Genomic DNA, 18,042 nt, shown 5'->3' with positions numbered 1-18,042 from the left:
AGCTCAGGAAAGAAAACAGAGAATGGATCAGGAGACATGAAAAATAAAGATTGATAAGAGATGATCTACTGAGATGCAGGATGACATTTAAATTAACATTTTTTACATTATTTACATCAGAAAGGCACTAAAGTCTCTATAGTTTTGGGCATCTTGTCTACAGAAAAGATTGTAAATATGGAATTATATTCTGCTGTGAGCACAGGATAACTTTTATAATACATAAGATAATCTTAGGAGAAGTGAGGGGTATTTGTGTTTTCTGATGAAGATACTTGTTGTGTCACTCAGTTGAACATATTTATGGTGACCAATCATAATATTAGCAGTGTAAGTTAATTACTGAAGGATCAAGTGAACTTGCCTTGGGGCAATCTGCAACAGAATTAGCCTGTGTGCAGCAAACTAAATTGATTAATGGCTGTGCTTATGTTCCATACAGCAAGAGAAAATTCCACAGGCATCTTATATATTCTTTAGCATGAGGGACAGAGAGAGAACATTGCAGCTTTCTGCTCCTGGCAGATGCCAAGCTGCACTGTTTGCATACTAATGCCACCAGATTAAATGATGTCATCACGTGGTGGAGGAGTGAGGGCCAAATGCCAAAGTTACCTAAAGCACAAAACAAGGACCCAAAAGGGCAATATCATTTCACAAATGCTCTTGAGGAGGGGTGCTTTTGTTTCTCTCTACCCTTGAGAGAACTTTGGAGAAAGGCAAGTGGTGAAAAACGATTTAAATAAAGAAAAGAAATTGCTGGTTCCAGCAAGTAAAGGATTGGGTTTCTAGAGGAGGTTTCCTGAGGAAATGCCATCCCTGGATGATATCCACAGGAGGACAGCACTTCTACAGCAGCCACCACCTCAGCCTCTGCTGCCTTGGAGAATTTGGCAGGGCCAAAGCTGTGGGAGGAGGTTGAGGCTGAGGACACAGTCAGGAAGATGTCAAGGACTTTGACCACCAGTGTGAGGAAACGTTTTTCTGTTCCAAGCTTTGATGTGTTGTGCACCCATCTGATCTCCAGAAACGAGACTGGTGCTTGTCACAGGCAGTTCCTTACAGAGCAACTCACAAACCACCCCAGCCTGGCTTTTGGGCAGCCCAGACACTCAGAAATACAAAGAAAGGAGGAATTTGCCTTGTGAATTCAGTTACTTTAGGCATACTGTAGCTTTTTCAGCAAGAATAACCACTCATGCTTGTCTAGCAGATGTATGCAGGACAAAGTCACAGCCAAGTTCATTGTCTAAGTGGCAAAACGAAATAAAGACTTACTGAAGATTTATGATGTTTAAAGGACATGAAAACTCACCTCAAGCAAATAATACCCTGATTTTGGCTTTGACAGGAATATTTGCTTCCTGTAGGAGATCATGTCCTGGCATCAACCATGCACTGCACCCCTGACTGAGCAATCTTGATAGACAAGGATGGCATGCCTAGCTGGAATTTTATTATTGGATACCAAAGGATTAAATCAGAAAAGTCTCTTCAAGCGGATTTTTAATTTCAAGAGATTTCAGTTGGTTGTTTTAAGAGGATTTTCACATTTAACTGATTCAAACACATTAAAAACTGTATAAAGCTGAGTGGCAATGCTGTAACAAAATTGGACTTATGTCTCTCAACCTTGTTATAAAGGAAGTCTCCTCACTCTCACTTGGATCAGGACTCATTTTGCCACTGTCTGTGACAAGGAGTAAGAGTGGGTCTTAAATGGGTAACAGATTGGAAGGACAAGGGTAATTAGCAACATGAGCTCAGTATTTAAACATGAAGAGAAATGCTGAGATCTTTTTTACTTTGTCATGCTGTGCCAAGCAAACCACCTCACATTCATGATGCTTAATTCAATTTGTGTTACACCACTGATGATTATGAAATGCATTTTGAAGAGGTTTGTTTTATCTTCTCCTGTAAGTGGAGAAAACATACACTCATTTCCTACATGAAAGTACAGATATAAGTAGAGACGCACTTTGTGAATGCTGGAAGAGAAAAAAATATCTAAAGAAAAGAAAAATACAGGATATGTTTAAAGCAGATTGAAGAATTTAGGTTTATATTATGTTATTTAACAAAACAGTGCCATCATGCTTCTTGGTTGGAACAGATAGAACAAGAAATGAAAACAGTATTGTCTCTTTGTTTGATATTTCATGTATTACTCTTACACTCCTGCACACACAGCTCACACATACATCTTCCTATTAGTAACAGACTAAACAGGGATTTTCTTTATTATAATTTATAAGGGACTGTGTTTGACTAAAATCCCTGGCAGAGCGTGTTTTATTTAAAAAAAAAAACAAACACAAAAAACCCCCACAAGATGGAAAAACTTTGCTGAATATTCAAGTCAGTACAAATACATAAAGCACTATTTATAGCATTCTTGGGATCAATCCTAGCTCTTTCTCACATGACCTTCAAACATATCTGTGTGCCAAAGAAAAGGATCAGTATAAATTTATGGCTCAACAATATTAAATGGGTCTTTTCTTTCCATCACGCATGAAAGTCCCCTTCTATAGCACTACAAAATGGCATTTTGCCCTTCCAGAAGTGCTCCAAAGCACAGAGATACAAAGTGCCCTTGGGGGTTTTGCTGGCCCAGCAGATTTCTCTTTCTAGTAAAAGTTCCTCACCAAAATACTTTGAAACCTTTTTACACACAACAAACAGGCTGAAAAGGTGCTTCCTTTGGGAGGTTTAGTAGATATTTAATTTTATGTTCCCGTCTGTAACCACTCAATGCAGGGATCAACATTTATTTATCAACATAGTTCCAGATTTTCATCTTGCAGCATATCTCTGCAATTTCAAATTAATAGAAATAATACAGGCAGTAAATCCATCCTTTCATTTTATTTAAGCCAGTGAGCTGTCTTCTGGATCTAAATTCCATATCCATTTTACTTTCTTCTTATCTACTGTAAAGTTATTGGAAATAGCTTAAGAGATACAACCAAGGTACCACTGAGCAGATTATTTACACTGTAATTGCCCAAAGGACAAACTGGTAAAGTGACTGGAAGTCAACAAAATGATGCAAACTTAAGCTGTTGAGATGCACGTTGTATATGTTTTATATTTACCTTCATTTTTCTTGATGGTGAAGTTTGGATTGTTGACCATTTCAGGAAGGAGGCTGTACAGGAAATAATGCCCATTCTTAGGATCATCCTTGTCAACAGCACTGACAATCTGAATTACCTACAACAGAAACAGTCTCATTAGCTATTCAAACTTCTGATATATATATATGGTATTGAAAAAAACATTGCATTTTATTGGACACACTTAATTTCTCTGCATTCCAGATTTAAAAATCTATTTTATACCCTTGCAAGGCCTTTAAAGACCTTGGATTGAAAGTCTTAGGAACAGGAACAGTATCTGGCCCATTTAAACTGTTTCCAGAACAAGGAGGCAGAGAATAAGGAGAGAGAGGGGAGAGAGGCCAGTAAAAACTGCTGCTAATTTTGGCAAGTAATAAATTATTATTCAACAATAAAAAAAAAGGAAAATTGTCCTTCAGAAACACTCGTGGTGCCCATAGTAATCTTTCATTTATAGAGCCATGCTTCTCACTGGACCAGGATACATAATCTATCTTTAATCCTTTCTCTTTTCCCCCACCACTATTTTTCACTTCAATGAATTTTTTTTTTTTTAATTAACTTTTGGTGTGAAACTTTAGATGATAAAGAATCTAAATTGAAAAAAAAAAAGTAGAAAATATCCAAGTCTATGTTTGTGGGTTTTATTTTTTCTTAATTTTAATAAATCCTTAGTTGTTCCTGTACTAGGAACAGTACAAATATTCTTGTTTAAAATAACATTATTAACAAATAATGGAGGATACTAAGGTTAGAAAGGAGAGAGTGTTTGGATAGTTTGAATAACTTTAAATAATCAAATAACTTTGTATGAAGCACCTCATGATTCATATGACCAGCTACAGTATCTACACAGTGTATTTATCTCTATTTACCCATTTATCTCCCACATCACCCAGATACTGCAGTTGATCTTCAAATCATACAAAGTTGTACCGGAATATGAAAGGAAGAAACATTATTTTAAAATAATCAGGAGGACTAATTTTTTATTTTTTTTTAGGATTTGGTGCAATTACTTTTGATTCCATTTATTTTCCAGAGAAATGGAAACAAAGTCAGCTACGGATCCAGTTGCCACACTCAGAGCTGAATTTCAGTGCTAGTTAGCTCACCCTAGATGAGTTTTATAAGAAATTTAATTAGAATTATTGACCTTTCCCATGTCCATTGATTTCAATAACATGTTTGTCTTATGTATTTATTCTTGCAATGCCTAAAGCAACGCACCAATAATTTCTTGGACAATTAAATTCAAATTAGGAATCACTACAAATTCTATTTTTAAAGGGTAGAGTGAAAAATGGAAGCAAGGTCTGCTGCTGTCCAAATTCATAGACTTATACTTTAAAAATCCTCAATGTTTCCCTAAGAAAATGTCAATAACTAACATTTTATACTAACTTAAGCACAACGACTATAATCTGTGTGTGTTCCATATATGAGACTTGTCAAAATCACATCCTCTGTTCTTCAAGAGCCAAAGAAAGAATAAAATCCTACTAAATAACCACAAGAAGCAACCTCAAAATATAAATATTGGAAATCATGTACGTAAAAAGATTTTTGAGCAGCTATTGATGTAGGCAAACATAATTTGCAGACAACCCAACCCAGGAAGGAATTTGAGGCAATGAATTCCTTGTCTAATCATATTCTGGATAGGCCAGATTTTTTACTAATATTATAAAAAATTTACTGAAAAAAATTTAGATATAAATAGATATTATTTTTTTTTGATAACTGGATCTGTCAAGGTGGGAACCTTGATTGAAAAGATTTCAAACACATGTATTAGAAGAGATGGACAAAAAAAGTGCAATTTAAAATGGAACAAGACAGATATATTTAGACAGATATATTTTATGAGTGTTCAATTTTTCAAACACTGCTAGAATGGGAAAGCAATAGGGGAAAAGGATAATGGCACAGTGAAATCTTGAAGGTCAAGTGCACATAACAGGTGCAGTTTATCAAACTGTTGTACAATTTTATCTGTACTGGCTACAGAACTGTTAATTCTTTCCAGGCTGTAAAAATTCACTTCACTGTCTCCAGGTTTTCAATTAATACACCTGAAAGTCAGTGGCCAAGAGCATTAGTAACAGGGATTTTCAGCTCACAGACATTTTCTGAAATAAGCTTAGAATATCATCCAGACTGGAAATTTTCAAGAAACAGAAACGAGGAATCTTTTTTGTACTTTATTTATTTTTATTTTTTTTCCAGGAACTATAGATCACAGAATTCCAGAATGTGCTGAGTTGGAATGGACCCACAGGGATCATCCAGTCCAACTCCTGGCCCTGCACAGGCCCAGCCCCAAGAGTCACCCCCTGTGCCCCAGAGGATCAGCCAAACCCTCCTGGAGCTCTGGCAGCCTTGGGGCTGTGCCCACTGCCCTGAGGAGCCTGGGCAGTGCCCAACCAGCCTCTGGGGGAAGAACCTTTGCCTGAGATCCAACCTGAGCCTGCCCTGACACAGCTCCAGCCATTCCCTGGCTGCTGTCCCTGGTCCCCCCAGAGCAGAGCTCAGTCCCTGCCCCTCCTCTGCCCCTGCCCAGGCATTGGAACTGCAGGGAGGTCTCCCCTCAGTCTCCTCTGCTCCAGCTGAACACACCAAGTGCCCTCATTCCCTCCTCGTGTGGCCCCTCCAGGTCCTTCAGCATCTTCATGTCCGTTCTCTGGACTCCTCTCAATAGCTTTATATCTTTTTATATATATTTCTATCTGTCCTATGGAATTCTTTCCTATATTTCAGTACTTTCCATCCATTCCCTTCCTTGTTTACCAAATCCTTCTTTCTCTGAAAATGCACCAAAAATGTTATGCAAAAGCCAAGCTTAGTGGAATACTACCCTTGTGTTACACACACACACATCACGGAATTAAGAGTTAGTGTTCCCATAGCAACCTTATTTCTTTGTGCCTTTGCATTAAAATAAGCTCTTAAAAAAAAAAAGTAAAAAAAGCATAACGTATATACAGTGATAAAAAGCTGTGGTATCTTTTACTCCACAGGGGTGAGAAAAGTCCGGTAATTCTCATGTTTTTATTAGTGTGCTGATGGGCATATTTTACTGCTCAGTGTTGTGTGATCATGGAATGGAACTCTAGTGAATACTCCAACTCTTAATTTGTGGTTCACAACATGGTTAAGAATCACAAAATCACAGAATCAGAGTCATTTAAGCTGGAAAAGACCTCCAAGATCATCGAGTCCATCCTGTGCCCCATCCCCACCTTGTCCCCCAGCCCAGAGCACTCAGTGCCACGGCCAGTCCTTCCTTGGACACCTCCAGGGATGGGGACTTCACCACCTCCCTGGGCAGCCCCTTCCAATGCCTGACCACCCTTTCCAGGAAGAAATTCCTCCTGATGTCCAGCCTGACCCTCCCCTGGCACAGCTTGTCTTTATAGTCATAAAGAAAACAAGAACTGGGGTTTTTTTGCACTACGTATTCAGTGAAAGTCAATAACCCTTTGGCTGTTTAGTCTTGAAATTTCTGATATTCTTACATGTTAAATTTCAACTTTGATGTTTCATTAAGTCTTCATGCATGTATTTGATTTTGTACATACATTTAGCAGAAACGTAGCAAATCAGCATATTTTGCTTATCAGGCAGCTCTGTATTGTAGTGAATAGTTAAATGATCCCCTAGGACAATTTGGCATTATAATTTGTAGGTTTGTATTGCATTTCTATGAAGTCACATATGCCTGAAATAATACATATAAGGATAAATAGAAAAATAAAGTTCCTATCAATCTATCATAACTATCTACGTGCAATTTTAATACATGGTAATGTTTAAACTCTTTTTGTGGGATGCAACTTATTAACCTCACTGAAAATGTTTCCTCATCACTAGTAAACTCTTTCTTATTTTTATTAAAACTGATCTTCCAAGTCTGAAAAACCTTTTTGCAGTCCCATTGCTCTTCATGGTTATTTGTGCATGACTTTGCAGACTCAAATACCATGAGAGTAGACTTTTCACAGGATAATTTTAACTTTGCCTTTTTAGCCAGAGCCCTTCACTGCCAGGACCTGCATTTGACTCTTCAGACAGACAAAGATCCACGTGAAGATTTCTTCCATTAGAAAAAGACAATTCTAGTAGGAGAAACCAATAAAATAAGAGACAAATTGCCAGAGACTGGAGGAACACTGTACTCAGTTTTATATTGCTCTGGTTTAAACACTTGACTCAAGCACTGAAGTGAAAATTCTGTAGCTTTGTTTTGAGAAAACAGCACTTCAGTGGAAAAGTCTGGGTGTAGACTGGGGAACAGTGAGTGAGGCACTTTTCTTACTCAACGTGACAGAAGTCCTGTTCTACGAGTACAGGAAAATAATTTCACTGGAGAACAAGCAAGTGCACAGCTATAGCCAGCAAACCACCAATACTCTGGCTTTAATAGCAGAATTATGCCAAAATAAAAAGGAGTAACAGGGAAAGGCATGAGCTTTGTGGCTAACATGGAGTTACTGTAACATTACATTCAAATAATTTAATTTTTTTCCTCCTAAAACCGACAAAAAACATCTCCAGCAACTTTCTGTTGTGTGCAAAAATGTGCAAGCAGCACGTAAATATGTACATAGACAAATATATTTCCTCCTCTCCTCCCTTTCCTCTCTATCAGCTGTGGCACCTCTACTCTCAGAGGTAGGTGAAGGCAACGAAAATGCATCTGGCAACATTATACATCAACAGTTTTTAATACATTCTGTCACATCACCAGCAGCTGTACTTGCCACTGCAATTATATCAGAACCCAAAATAGAACCCTTAGAAAGTGAACTGGAATAGACTGTTCAATATATTTAGTGGCTGCACATAAGGTTTTATAAACAGTTCAAATGCAAACTCCCTTATGGTAATTCAAATTTGATTTAAACTTAGATTCAAGTTGAACTGCAAGTGTAAATAGACTGGAATTGCACAGTTACACCTTTCCTGCACATGTAACATTTGGGTTTAAACTTTGGAGAACAATTCAAATCAGCCTTTTGCTACTAAATAAGGAGTAGTATCTTTCTCATATCAGCTATTTAATAGCTGACACATATTTAATTTTTTGAGTTTTACATCTTGACTGATGAATATGATTTCTTCTGAAATTTGAACAGAGAAATAAGCATAAGAAAAAAACAATAAAGTTGTGGAGATACTAAAATCTCTACAGGAGTGGATAATTTTTGAATGACAACTTAAATTCAGAACCTAACCTTGGTGATTATTCTGGTTATTGTTCCAGTAATTTTATTTGTTTAAAACACAGAATAAATTGCAGGATCAGTGCCACCTCATCCATGCTGGCAGCCAAATATTTAATAACCATCTGTAAAGTTCACACAGGATCCATGTTCAAGAGTGACATCTGCCATCAGATCAAGAGTGTAAAGGTAATGGTAAGATAAAGAATATCGTGGTTTAATGAAAGTTTTCTGTAAGTGCTTAAACAAAAGCCTCTTTTAACAGCTGACTCTTAATCATCTCATTTATTGTTTCATTCCAAAATGAAATGTGAACATTTTTCACCATGTCTTAAACCACCTGAAATTTGACAGGAATACCTAGATAAATATAGTCAGAAAACACTGTACAACAGAGCTTTCTGATTTTAGGGAGGCTTACTGAGTCCTGGGTAAAGTTATCCTCATTAGAATTTAATGTATTCCAGAAAACTTAACTACTCAGCATCTGAAATCCACCCCGAGCTAAACAGAAATCCACCCTGAGCTGAAGGAACTTAAATGCCAGCAGTGACATGACTGTCTGCCCATAAGGGCACATCTCAATAATCTCCTTTTCACTGGTTAGAGAGAATTCTCATTTCTCAAATGACACATTTTGACACCGTTTTACTAAACAAAAAGGGGTGCTAGAAGTCAAGTCATCTGCTGTAACAATGCAATCCTGCCAGAGGTAGGTTGTCATATATTGCTATATAGGTTGTCATTTCACACTGCTGAAAGAAAATAACTTCCAACTCTATTGTCAGGTAACCTTCTTTGGAGAACAGTGAATTTAATGCCTAACACCCACATGAGACACAGGAATAGTTGGATTAACAAGCCTAGTGTCATGCTGTCAGCTGCTGTTTATTCAAATAAAATGTCACAATCTAGAAATAAATTACAAAGTTTAAAAACAGTGAATTGTTGCAACACACGGTGTTTCTCATGCTGGACAAAAGTTTCCATCTCATTTACACTGCATTACTTTCTAAATGTCTGTACATATTCTGGAATCTTTGCCTTGTCATCTATGTGGGATATGAGATATCCTTCCCTATTTCTGTACATTTGTCCTTCAAAGTGGATGCTTTTTAACAAATCTTATCTGCTTCATGTTCTTTGAAAAAGACTATAAAGTTTGGATCCATATCTTGCTATGTTTACCTCACCTTGTGGAGTGTTGTGTGAATTCCTCTTTTTTCATTAAATGAAGGAGAAAATAACCTGTTAATTCTTTTTTTCTCCTTTTTTTTTAATATAATGAAAACTCCAACTCCATTTCTCCATCACCCCATTCCTCCTTAGAAACCTTAAACACAATTACAATTTACGTGATTTCCCATCAAGTTTTGGTTTGCTGTCTTGTTTTTTCCCAACTGTCATAAAAAAGTGAGTAAGAACTAAATAGAGATTATAACTGGAATAAGGGTGAGGAGAAATGGGTTTATTGTTTTAACTGTTTCTTCTAAATTATACCTGGAAGCAGCTGCAATATAGTTCAATAACTGGGCTGGAATTCAGGTTGGATTATACTTTTACCTCCTGACACACCTGAACTTATGAAGTGCTGAGCTCCATCACACAGAGTGGGAACAGTGGGAGCATAAAAACACTCAGAATTTTTATTTAAAGCTTTAATTTAAAGCCTATATTTAAATAAAATATGCCCATATAACGAGAGATGTACCACAGAATGTGATCACGGGTTTATCTTCAGTTAACATTAAGGGTTGTTAGTATGAATATACAGGGATATATTTTGGGAATGAAGATGACATATGGGGACAGGGAGAAACTCAACCTCAGTCTCACACAACATAAAAACATGGAGACACTTACTTGTCCAGGTTTCCCATTCTCACACAGAAAGGCTTCGTGCTCTGAGGCAAACTCGGGGGCGTTGTCGTTCACATCGAGGACCTTGATGGCCACAGGCACCCGGGACACTTGGCTGTGGTTCCCTAAGGCAAGAAACCAAAGTGTAGAAGGTGAGCATATTTAATCTGAACCTAAATACACCCAGAAATGCACCCACAGCAACCATGCCCTTCCTGTCCCCTGTCCTTGCCTAACTGGGCTGCCTTATCCATAACGGATCGTGGAGTTGGAGTGGGAGATAAAGAGGGATGGCCAGTGTTTCATGGTTGAAAAGAATAAATAGATCCCTATTGCAAACAGCATTTGTTAGAGATTAGCTCAATGAAGACCTTTCTTGGGCTAAATTGGTAAGATTTTTCTTTGATGAAGTTTGTATTGTTTTATTGATAAAGTCCATTATACATGGAAAAGGGAAGGCTGTAAACAGCAGAGATTTATTTCTTTGTTTATCTTTGGCAGAGCACAGAGCATTTCACTCTATTAATTGTTCTGACTGCCCATCTATTATTTCTTCATTGCAAATACGGTTAATGTGGTGACCCACATCGTGAGGAAGATGGATGGTAGACTGACACAGGCAAAACTAGACAGTAATTTGGACTATTAAAGCACTTTGATCATCTCCCACTGACCAAAACCATGACCTGTGAACTTCTTTCTTCCCCGAAGTAACAACTCATTATTTATAATATAGAGCTATTTTGCATAAAATTGCTTACCCCTGTAAAGAGGAGAATGAGCTGTAAGGCAAGAAAAGCTAAACCACCAGTTTGCATTTTAACAGATTTCAGAGTCAGTTGTTAGTGTCTTTCCCTAAATTCAGTATAGCTAATTTATTTAGAGATTCTTTATAAATATTATAGATTATTTTTCCCCAAAGAGCAAAAACATGAACTTGATTTAAACTGGGGTGACCAGTTGATCTGAACAGTTTGAGAAACAATTCCATAGCACATACACATCCCTACAAGTAACTCAGTACTAATTTCAAAGTCCATCACTTAGTGAGTTAATATTTTACAATCACAGTATTTTACCTTGGTTTTACCATCAACAATGTCAGATCTCCCACTGCCTGGTATTCAATGTATTTATCATTTCAAATGTCTACAAAGTACACAAAGACTGGGCTCCACCACTGCACAGGGAGCAACTGGTGGCAGCCCTACGAGTGACAGATGAATAAAGGAAGAACCACTGTATTTTTGGTGGTTTCCATCAGGGTTAATTGTGTTGTGACCTAATCCAACCCTACATCTTACAGCCTGTTTTCTCCTTGTATGCTACAGTGGCCATAATTTGTGGGGCTCCACCTATAAATGTGCAAATTTCAACTGCTCAACTGACATTACTTTGAAATAGCACAAAAATAACAATTTCAAAAGACACAACCCTAAGATACTGGTGGTATAAAGAAAGGCTTTATATTTGCTGGATAGCCTCAAACATTAACATTCCACCAGTATAGGATATGGAAGATTACCACACATCAGACTTTAAATGTTTCCCTTTTGAAGGACACCAAAGTTTTTGTTTGGAGGGAAATACATTACAGGAAAAAAAGAAAACCCCACTAAAATATTTTAGGACCAATATTTATGTCCATTTTGCATCATATGATCTTACTAACATGTGAGGTGAAACTCATGCCATGAAATAATAATGTATTTGAAACCAAATATGCAAATCATGAATCCCAAACATTTTAAACACTTTTTTTAATCTTCACTTGATAAAAATACAGACAATGAATCTCGAGCTTATCAGAATTCTCAGCACTAGTGTCATATTTAAACACTAAAGATTTACTTTTATCCAAATTAATGAAATGATGGCAGTTCAAATTTTAAAGACATTACAGAGAAATGTAATTAATTAGATAAGCTTCTAAAGAAATTATTCATGTCCCTTGTGACTGCCCCCAAAATGTTTGTCTTTCATCAGAAATACAAACATTAAATTTAAAGATATTATAATTAGAAACTTGATGAGAATTCATTTAAAAAATTAATTTACTAAACACAAGAGGGACCCAACTGGTTTGGAGATCTCCAAACAAGGGGATATCTGCTGCCTTTTAGGGTTCTTGTGACTGTGATGAAATTTGTTGTTGAGAAAGAGAGAGAGATGGAAAGGGAATTTTATCTACAGCTTGTACTGCCCACCACACTGAGTATGTTGAATTATTTTGTCATTCCCAACTTTTCAAGGAAATTTCACTTTATGCTAAGTGTTTACTGAGCACACCTTTTTAGACACATTGATGAGTCCTTACTAAGCAAATCCAGCTTGAAAACAGTGTCCAGATAAAACAGTCCCATCTGTTCATATTCATATTTTTAATGTCTGAAAACTTCTCAGGGGCAAAACGTACTCAGAGGATATTTGAATCCAGCTCTGTTAGCAATGCCCAAAATCCTTGGACTGGAAGTGGGAAGGGACTGAAGTGGCTCCACAGATCCCAGAGAGCACAGACTGCTCCTATTGCATGGTCAGCTGCTCCTCACACATCTGGGTGTCTCCCTAAATAGTATTCAGCCTTCAGGACTTTTCCTCATTTGTATAAATGGAGAGTCAGTTCTTTCTAAACTACTGAGAAAACCCAGATTTAATTATTGGGTGGGGTTTTTTTGTTTGTTTTAGGATTTTTTTCCCAATAAACCCCTCAGTCAATAGAATTAAAGGAGACTGAGTCTTGCATGTAGGCAGCAAGACTGATTGCTTAAATTCTAATCAGTTCTTTTATGCAAAATCATAGAACAGTTTAAAGTTAAAGACTCTCTAAGGAGCTAAACAGATTTTTAAAAGCTTTATTGTGATGCAGTTTAAAAAGACCTACCTTGAATCTTGCAATACAAGTGTGTCATTAGGGCTGTCACTTGAGAACCATCAGCTTCGTTTGAAAATTTAGCACCCTGAGGCGCAAAATTATAAAAAATGCTGAGAAAACCTCAACTAGTCTGGTTAACCAAAAGTCTTTTCCAGTCACAGCTGCACAGAAGGACTTAGTTAATACATTATATTGGTCATCTGGGGACAGCAGTGGCACAGCACAGCGTGGAGCTGTAAGGAACACATGTGCAAATTGTGTACATCCCTTCCCAGAGTGCAGCTCATCCGTAGCTCTGCTGAGGTCTCAATTACTGCCCACAGCCCTGACATCCAGCAGGGTGCTCTGGATGAGCACAGCACACACAGAAAGGAACAGCCAGGCAGAAATAAGGAAAGGATAACTCCATGTAGAAATAACTAGTGGGACTCGCTTGTGATAATAAATAAACTCAAAAAAATAATGGGAGATCCAACTGGGTTTAGAAATGCATATTGAATAGTCTACAAGGATTATAAGCACCTAAAAAAGCCCTCCTGCTTTTCTCCCCTGTTCTCAAGATTCTACTGGAACACTAAAAGTTGGAAACACACAACTTGCTGGTACTCCTCTGAGTAACAAACCCATTGAAACCCACTCAGGATTTAAAAAGGCTGCTGAGTTTGATACCAAAATGATGAGGCAGATGAGATAACCAAAGTCAAATTAAAAAAAAACCAAAAAACAACAAAACATTATCGAGCCCTTTAGTGTCTCTAAACCTGATCTTTTGGAGGTTACAGATGCATGTTTTACCACACCAATATTTTTCTTTCTTCCTGGAAAAACCCCCTCACAACTAAGATGTTCCTGTTTCATTGGAAAGTTGTATTGCAAAGCACTGAGTGTTGTTAATGTTGTCACTGCAGGCAACAAGTCACACTAGGAGTAACTGGAGCTTATAAATAAAATTTTTGGTCTTGTGCCATAACTAACAGAACATAATGCAGCTTTTCAACTCCCATAAACACTTAAACACTTCATAAACATGCTTAAAACACTTCCCCCTGTCTTTCCTTGACAGATACACATACAAGTTGTCTTTGAGAAAGAGAATTATTGCAGCCCAAAATGAAGTTTATAATTTGTTAAATCCAAGGGAATTCAGTTTAATCCAGTTTTTCTTTATTTAATTAAATCATCCAAAACTACTTCAAGGTTCTCTTTAAGAACTCATTAGTGGTCTTGCATTTTAACTAAAATGAAGTACCTGAACAGAAAGTAGATTCCTAGAAAATAACACATTTTTATTATTATTATTATCATCACTACATAGCTCAGAAATGGCTATTTCATGCTTCTGTGATTCAGTGAAATTTCTACTATAATAATATTTTAAATTAGAAGTAGAGGAAGTCCTGGTTCTAACAAAGAAATCAAACCAAAATCTGAATCACTGACTTAATAAAAAACAAGGGTTCTTGGTTTACATCCCTTATATTTCAAACTTATGAAGTAGTATTTTAACAGATCCATCCCCCATGACTTTATCAAAGTTGTATCTGATGATTTTATTAAGATAATCCACATGCAGGACAAGTTTATTTCTCCTGTTAGAGTTTATGCTGTTGTTTTCATTGGGCAATACTTTACCTCTAGAACACCACAGCTTATAACAATCTTTCTGTCATATAAAACTGACAAATCTGACTTCAAGAATCCCGAGAAACACAGATGCTATTGTGAAACTGAAGTTTTATTTATGTTGAAGCTTAACTCTAGAAATCAGATACAGCAGCAAATCCTGTGCTCATTTGTCTGAAGCGTTGTGTAATGATCTGATTCAAGACAGACTGAGTGCCTCAAACTGACTCCAAAATTGTCAGGAGACATCAGGAATTGCCAGTGTTTCTGTTAAAAATACCAGAACACAAGCTACTTCTGAATTAGGACAAAATTCAAGCAACCAAACTAAAAACCCAGACAGGATTGCTCACCAGGAAGATTTAGATTCTCCCTTGAAATTATTGCGTTTTTAAAGGATGAGAAAATACTAAGTTGTGGAATATCTAAACAACAATATAAACATATCAGTACACAGCAGAAAGGTTCCTGTACAAGTTGCTAAGACAAGAAACAATCACTGCTTCCAAATTAATATTCCATTTCTATTTCTTTCAGCCCCTGGAACACTCAGGAGGAGCAGATTGTGGCGATTTCTGTGTGTACAAGTGTGTGGGAGGGGCGCGGAAAGGAAAAGATGGGAAACATATTTCTTGGGTTTGTTCCTTAAGTCATTCCCCGGGAGACAAACAATAGCAGATTTGAAAAGTTTTGTCTCCTTTCAGGAGCTCACTGGGTTTATTTTATTCCGGGCTCCAGAAGAAGACTGAACGAGTCAGGAGCAAAGCCACGTTACATTCTATTTTTATGTCCTCACTGATAGACTGTCACAAGTAAACTTGGAGCTGCTTAATATCATCCAACTCTTTCATTTTTGTCCACTTTTCTACCTCTGATGGCCATGGGGCAGTGTCAGACTCTTGCACAAGACATGCTTCCAGAAGAGCCATACGTACCCGCTGACCAGGGGGAGCGCGGGGAGGGCATTTCCACTGCATAGCCTGGAAAAGGAGGACAAGAAGGAGGGGAAACTGAGGACAGACTAGTTTTGCAAGGCTGTGAATTCAAAGCTGAATTTGTAGTTAAGAGGTTCCCAAAGTTCAGCAGCTCCATCTGTAAAGGCTGGCTCAGGTAGGCCACGTACACTTGCCTTTAACCAAGATGGGACTAAAGCTTGGGACTAAAGGACAGATTACACTTTGAGGCTGCTGATAAGGCCAGAAGAAAAGATAAAGAGTAAAATTTCTGTGGTGCATGTATAAGCCAAGGCAGAAAATATTAAATGAATAAACCATATTCTTCAGGCCCTTCAGACCTTCAGACAAAATTTTCACTTACTTTCTATTTCGGTGGGGTTTTCTTTTATTTCCACCTTAGTCCATGTAGGACATTAAAATTGTTTACTCATTAATGCATGCAGGACATTAAAATTGTTTCATGTGGTCCAGAACCCATAAGATTTTGAATCAATTACTTAAAATTTGCAGAAAAACGAAACGTGCCGGTAAAAAGACCAAATGGATATTATTTTTTTAATCAGTGACATTCCACCTAACTCTGCACTCAGTTCTTTATCTACCACTGTAGTAGCAATACTGCATTATTTCCTAAATTTGAAATAATTTAAGATTTTAAATGTAAATATAATTTAAATTAAAGCAGAGACTTTAACTGGGTGCTTTGTTAACTTCAAAGGATCAACACTGATTTATAAAACTTGATAATAAAACTAAATTTAAAAAAGTGAATATATTCCTTTCACAGAGGCACAATACATACTGATAGAATCAGTTAACCCTCATTTTGTTTATCTGAGGTCAGGCTAAATTTGGCATTCAAATGTAACCTCTTTGTTCTTTTTCATACCATGAAGCTGAGCAGTTATTCAGGAGTCTTACAAACAGTTACTGAGTAATTACTTCTGATACTCTCTGAATTGTGAGAGCCATTTGCAAAACTGGGAAAGATTTGTAAGTTTTTTCAGAAGTATCTTGTTTTGTTTGGTGTATTTGCATTAATGATATTGTCTTGTCTGAATGAACAGACAGATCAAAAGGGCTTGGAAAGGAAAAAAAAACTATTTTGGAAAAGCAAATGTAGTTCACAGGTGGGAAGAGGGTTTCCTGTACCATAACCCTGGTTATAAGGGAAAATCAAAAGACCACGTTGTATTTAGATTTCTTGTATTTAGAAAAGAGAAGTTATCAGCTGCTGCAATGTGACTGAGGACATGGGGCCAGGGTAAGTGAGATGTTTGTCCTTGAGGGAGAGGATGCTAAAGCTAGTTGATATCCACCTCAGGACTAGAGGGGAATGGGAAGCAAAAGCAACCTTGTGCCACCCAAAAACCCAACAACCCAGAAACTCCAGGCTTTCTGGTTATTCTAAATCACTTGGGATGGTGCTCTGCTTTAATCACAACGTGCATGTTTTGAAAAATCCACCTTGGTGTCACCACTTCCTATTCATGTGCACGGACTCCAAAAAGAAAATGCTGGGAGAAATAGTAGATATTCAATGTACTGGATAACACAGTGCTCATTTCATGTAACCTACATATTATATGAGGGAGTGATTTGAGGGCTGTGGATGTGTCCCCCCAGACCCCAGCAAAGTCTTTGACACCCCCCCCCATGGCATTCTCCTGGAGGAACTGGCAGCCCAAGGCTTGGACAGGTGCCTTCTCTGCTGGGTGACAAACTGGTTGATGCTGGTGCCCAGGGAGTGGTGCCAGAGAATGGTGTCACACCCACTTGGCAGCAAGTCACTGGTCGTGTCCCCCAGGGCTCAGGATTGGTCCCAGTCCTGTTTAGTATCTTCATCAACCATCTGGACAAGGGGATTGAGTGCATCCTCTAAGTTCACAGATGACACCAGGTTGGGTGGGAGTGTTGATCTGCTGGAGGGCAGGAAGGCTCTGCAGGGGGATCTGGGCAGGCTGATCCATGGGATCAGGCCAACAGTGTGAGGGTCAACAAAACCAAGTGCTGGGTCCTGCCCTTGGGTCACCACAACTCCCTGCAGCTCCAGGCTGGGGCAGAGGGGCTGGAAAAGACCCAGGGGGTGCTGATCAACAGCGACTGAACATGAGCTGGGTGTGCCCAGGGGGGCAAGAAAGCCAAGGGCACCTGGGCTGTACCAGCAATAGTGTGGCAGCAGGAGCAGGGCAGTGATGCTCAAGCTGGGACTGCACCTCAACTGTGTCCAGTTCTGGGCCCCTCAAGACATCAAAGACATTGAGGGGCTGGAGCACATCCAGGGAAGGGAATGGAGCTGGGAAGGGTCTGGAGCAGCAGGAGGGGCTGAGGGAGCTGGGGGGGCTCAGCCTGGAGAAAAGGAGGCTCAGGGGGGACCTTCT

General features: G+C 38.2%; 1 protein-coding gene across 3 annotated transcripts in view; it reads right to left on the bottom strand.

Moving 5' to 3' along the window:
• Positions 1–18,042, bottom strand: part of CDH8 (cadherin 8) — a 153,856-nt gene that overhangs the window by 24,544 nt on the left and 111,270 nt on the right. For 2 of the 3 annotated variants that reach the window (XM_027698402.1, XM_027698401.1), the window contains 2 exons: positions 10,214–10,335; positions 3,102–3,219 (listed from right to left, as the gene is read on the bottom strand). In XM_027698402.1, the coding sequence (XP_027554203.1) occupies positions 3,102–3,219; positions 10,214–10,335 (240 nt within the window). Of the gene's footprint in view, positions 1–3,101; positions 3,220–10,213; positions 10,336–15,640; positions 15,686–18,042 lie in introns of all 3 variants that reach the window. The other variant, XM_027698400.1, reaches the window with a different exon arrangement.

This window comes from Neopelma chrysocephalum, unplaced genomic scaffold (assembly GCF_003984885.1).
Source record: "Neopelma chrysocephalum unplaced genomic scaffold, ASM398488v2 Primary Assembly neopelma1_127, whole genome shotgun sequence".
In the NCBI taxonomy this organism is placed as follows: domain Eukaryota; kingdom Metazoa; phylum Chordata; class Aves; order Passeriformes; family Pipridae; genus Neopelma; species Neopelma chrysocephalum.
This window is presented reverse-complemented; position numbering and strand designations above follow the sequence as displayed.